The 4884-nt window shown below is 45.0% G+C and overlaps 1 protein-coding gene and 1 long non-coding RNA gene across 2 annotated transcripts in view; one reads left to right on the top strand and one right to left on the bottom strand.

Annotated features, from left to right (window-relative positions):
- Window positions 1-265: 265 nt before the first annotated feature.
- Window positions 266-1939, bottom strand: LOC118453128. Its single transcript, XR_004843083.1, has 2 exons — window positions 1890-1939; window positions 266-370 (listed from the first exon to the last, which is right to left on the bottom strand). It is a non-coding gene; the product is annotated as an uncharacterized LOC118453128 (long non-coding RNA).
- A 606-nt stretch (window positions 1940-2545) lies between these two features.
- The window catches only part of ALDOB (aldolase, fructose-bisphosphate B), a 5000-nt gene continuing 2661 nt past the window's right edge, over window positions 2546-4884 (top strand). Inside the window, 7 exon segments of the mRNA XM_035902534.1 lie at window positions 2546-2670; window positions 2947-3158; window positions 3681-3735; window positions 3885-4045; window positions 4270-4353; window positions 4841-4880; window positions 4883-4884. The exon segment at window positions 4883-4884 is cut by the window's right edge and continues 88 nt beyond it. Coding sequence (XP_035758427.1) covers window positions 2559-2670; window positions 2947-3158; window positions 3681-3735; window positions 3885-4045; window positions 4270-4353; window positions 4841-4880; window positions 4883-4884 — 666 coding nt within the window. The 5' untranslated portion in view covers window positions 2546-2558.

Here is a 4884-nt window from a genome sequence, read left to right as displayed (position 1 = left end):
GCTTTACAACTGCTCTTTTGCACTCATTTCTTCACCATTTCAGTTAGAAACACTGTTCATTTCATTCGTCCTTGTAGCTCAGCAGGGTAGTTGGGAACCACTCACCACAGCCTTACAGATCATTTTGGGGAGCATTTTGGCAAATCTCCACCTACGCCTTCACACTCCATGAGATACTTGCATGGACACTGGAACTAATCTGCTGTCTTCCAGTTCATCATTGTGGAACTACACTGTATTGTTTCAGGCTCTCGGAGTACTCACCTGGACCAGCATTATCCACTGAAAACTTGTATTTCTGTATTTTGGCAATTTGCTTTGCAGGCTGTTTTTGAGTGATAACTGTCTCTTTGTTATCTTTATGCAAACACTGGAAACAAGTGAGATACAACAGACATTAGTCTCATTGCTTATTGCATTGCTGGAGAGCAAGTAGACCCATAATAACATAACTCAAGTGACTGATGAACTTGTATTTCAGCTAGCTGGATTAAAGATTATCTGGATACGCCTACTTGTGCTGTAGCATACTCCAAACTGCAACTCTGAAATCCCATTACTGATTTAGCAATTTGTTAGCTTTGACCTTGGACAAGATCACATTCTTGCTAGATCACAATTTTCCAGTCTTTTCCACAGAGACTGTGAATTACTGGAGTGATTCCTCATAATTTCGCATATCAATTTATTTAACAGCGCGATGGTTTTGATTGAAGTACTTACTACACAAACTACCATTACAGTAATCATAATAACAAGCCAGTTTCCTATTTCTAGGAGACATATCAGTCACAGAAAGCAGGTGAGGGATAAGGAGGGTTACGGGTGAACTTAATTAGCTATGCAACATAAACTATAGCTCTTCAAGTCCTTTTAGGTGGGCCAAACAGGATAACAGCCAGGAGTGACGGAGTTGTGGTTACCACTGTAGCAGGATGCTCCCCAGAGCTCTGGCTACAGCCTGGCAGAGAGAGAGAGGAGCTCAGCAAAGCCTGCTTTTGCAAGACCACAGCATTTCTGTGCTTAGAAAAGGAGGGAACCCTCCCTCATTTGACACAGTCCTTCAAATTCCCTCTAAACTTAGAATGATTTAGCGTTGTTAAGTTGCATAGGATGAATTCTAGTCTCAAACAACTCACAAAAAGGTGTGGGAAAGGTAAAGCAGAAATCCGGACACTGGATCTGACTGGTCTGTACTGGTAGACAATGTCATTTCAATCTTGCACAATAATATTACCAATACCAAAGTAGCTTCAACTATAAATCAGAGACATGGGTTTATAGCTGTCACAGTACTGTGTTGGCATTGTTGCCAGAAAATTTTGCCACCATTTGGCATGGCGCACAGAACTCTATTACTCTATCATGAGTAGCAGCCAGACCCCTGCACCTTTCTCCCCATTACACCCTTCAGCAGGGAGGGCACGACAAGGATTCCCTGGCAATATAATATCTGCCTGCCGGGAAAGAGGATGGAGGACTTGGCTGTGTACATGCTTATACAGGGAGACATATCTGCTGGCCATCTCTGGCCCATGATGAAATGGGAAATGGCATGTTCTCCCTCCCCTCTAAGGCTGAGTTTGGGAATAAAAAATGCAGACGCTGCCCAGAGACCTGCCCCTCTGGAGGAAAACTTGTCATTGGAGCTCTTTTGTGTTTTTAATGATTCATGTCATGGATTTACCACCTGCTGATAAAAACCTGAGTGTTGCTTTAGCTATAGCAAATGATAAACAGAGGGAAGAGAGTCTTTATGTCTCAGGCTCACAGGTTTATATGCATAGGGAAGTAACCTGGACTGTACAGAGGATCTGAGAAACTGTAATTCAATGCCATATAATCAAAACTTTAATAAAATCAAGCATTATGCCATAACAAGACCAAACCTGGATTTCAGGTGCTGGGTATCTGCAGCTGGTAAGCCTCTGCCGCAGCTGAAAAGACAGAAATGGGTGGTGAATCCTTCTAAACGCCCAGGTCTGAACACAGAGTGAGAAATGCTCTACAGTTCTGAAAGAAGCCATGGGGAGGAGAGAATTACAACACAAGGCAGGAGGGTGGGGATGGAAAGGCAGATAGACAAAGTAGCAAATACTGACAACAGAGGTCAGGGAATGGGAGACAGGCATTGTTAGGAAAGGGGTGAAGGTGAGCAATGTGATCCTTGGAGTTCTTCTGATTGGTACCAAAAAGTCCTAAGTGCTTTACAAAGAAGTTTGCAGAGTCTGCCATTAGCATACTTGTTAGCTTGGTGCATGCATGACAGACTGACTTTCCTTTAGTCTCTGAGCAAATCCATGTAAAATGCAGAGGTTTTCCCACTTTGGTTCTGGAAGGATGTGTTAGGATGTGGCTCCTGCAATTCTCTCTTCTAGTTTTGCCAGACTCACCAAGCCAAGAAGAACTCAAATGGATTTCTGGGCATGTGCCTACAATAACATGGACCAGACTGAGAGCCCTCCCACAGAAACACCCGAGTGGTGTCTCTGGTTCACAGCTTGTGATACCATCTCCCCCAGCTTTTAACTGTAATTCTCTTCCACAGGTAAGTCAACATGACCCACCAATTCCCACCGCTGTCTCCAGAGCAGAAGAAAGCTCTTTCAGACATCGCTCAGCGTATTGTGGCTTCAGGAAAGGGGATCTTAGCTGCAGATGAATCAGTGGGTGAGTTCTGGATATCAATCAATTAGCAGTACCCAAGACTTTTTCTCTTAAGTTTGCTTCGCCTTTGAAATCAGTGCAGTAAATTAAAACCACTTAAAAACTGTTGACTGAGCAAGAGCAACTCAGCCAGGCAGGGCTGCATCTGTAACAACAAAAGCTGACAAACTATGGACTGAGAAGGAAAACTCTGAACTGAAGCCCCAGTTCATGACTACATACTGCGACCAGGAGGCTGGGCAAGCTGCATACCTCTCTGACCTTTGTCCACCTCTCTAGGTACCATGGGGAACAGGCTGCAGAGGATCAATGTGGAGAACACAGAGGAGAATCGCCGGGCTTTTCGAGAGATCCTCTTCTCTTCAGATGCTTCCATCAACCAGAGCATTGGGGGAGTGATCCTCTTCCACGAGACTCTCTACCAGAAAGATAGCAGTGGAAAGCCATTTCCAGCTCTCATCAAAGAAAAAGGCATTGTGGTGGGAATAAAGGCGAGTACATGTATAGCTGGCAGCATGTTCCAAGTCCCATTTCCTGTAAAAATTATATATGGGGCTGCACTCTCTCCTGCCATACACTTTTTTTCCATTTTGTGCTTGATTTTTCAAATCACTAGAGGATCTCTGCTATCATTCTCTGCATTGTTTTTGTATAACTAACCAGGGGGCCATTTGCATTTGAAGTAGGAACTTTCCACCCACTAAATCCCATCTATTCAGCCTTCACTGCAATTAAATCCCGTTAGGCAGTAACCTAAACCCAGTCCTTTCTATATCTGACAGAGCTCTCCAGCAGTTCCCTGCAGCCATCTACACATTGCCCCTTCCTCTTACCCCAGTTCACTCCTTTTCTTCGCCTTTGCTCCATTTCCCTCCTTTTCACCCTTAGTGTGTTCAGCCCCCTACTTTACTTGCAGTCAGCCTGCAAAGACACTCTTGCCATGGGTAGGAAGGTAAGGATGAGACCAATCTCCATCTCTCTAGTAACCCTTCCTGTTTTTCTGGTCTCCACAGCTGGATAAAGGCACAGCACCCCTCGCAGGAACAAATGGAGAAACCACCATCCAAGGTAAGGAGAAATCAAAGGAGCCTAAGTTATCACTGGTGCAGCAAAGGCCATGGGATGGCTCATCCGAGTCGCAGCCTTGGCTGGTGTCATGGTACTTTTCAGAGCTATGTCCTGAAGAACTGCTCTCAGTGAATTTCTTTCATCTGCAGGGCTGGATGGACTGGCTGAGCGCTGTGCCCAGTACAAGAAAGACGGTGCTGACTTTGGCAAGTGGCGCGCAGTGCTGAAGATCACCAGCACAACACCCTCTCAACTCGCCATCCAAGAGAATGCCAACACATTGGCACGCTATGCCAGCATCTGCCAGCAGGTATCTACCCTTCAGTAACCTTTCCTGAGATGCTGTTGCCCCTTCTCACTGTTCCCCATGACAACATGCTAGGTAATTTGAAAGGTGGATTTTGGCAAGGAATTTTGGGAAAGATGAGGAAGAAGGGCAGTGCAGCAAAGAGGAATACCAACAAAGTCTGGGTAGACAACAAGAACAGTTTTTCCTTCACACTCCTCAAAACTTCCCTGTTTTTCTTGTCTTAGCACGGCTTGGTGCCCATTGTGGAGCCAGAAATCTTGCCTGATGGAGACCATGATCTCCAGCGCTGTCAGTATGTCACAGAAAAGGTAAGAGATTCCTGGCCCTCTCCTCCCCTTCACAGATCAGTAGCTCATCTTATACAGAGTTTGCGTTCACAGATCTCAGAGAGTTTTGACCAAAAAGGTCCTTCATAACTGCATCACAAAAATGAGTTGCTTATGGTCAAACAATGAATTAATAGAAAACGCAAGAGTAGAATCCGTGCGTTTGGATTCCCACTCTAAATGCCAATATAAGCATTCTCAAGTCTCAAAAAGATGGACTGGAAGCAGAAGCACTTACCCCTCCATCAGCACCTCAGTTTGCAGGGACAAATCTAGTAAATGGGAAGAGTGGTATCCTGGTGATCTCAAAAGCAGCGGTGCCTCCAGGGCAGCAACCCCTGTGATAAATTTTGTGAGAAAGCAAAGTTCAATCTGAGCTTCTCACACTCCCAAGAAATAAGCTGTCTTTCCACAGCAGGCTGAGGTGAAGATTTGAGCAGACGTCTGCATTCCATCCTTCTGTTTTCAGGTTCTGGCTGCTGTCTACAAGGCATTGAATGATCATCACGTGTA

Source organism: Egretta garzetta, unplaced genomic scaffold (assembly GCF_000687185.1).
Source record: "Egretta garzetta isolate BGI_Z169 unplaced genomic scaffold, ASM68718v1 scaffold559, whole genome shotgun sequence".
Taxonomy (NCBI): Eukaryota; Metazoa; Chordata; class Aves; order Pelecaniformes; family Ardeidae; genus Egretta; species Egretta garzetta.
The sequence above is the reverse complement of the archived record's forward strand: the minus strand, read 5'-3'. Positions and strand labels throughout refer to the sequence as shown.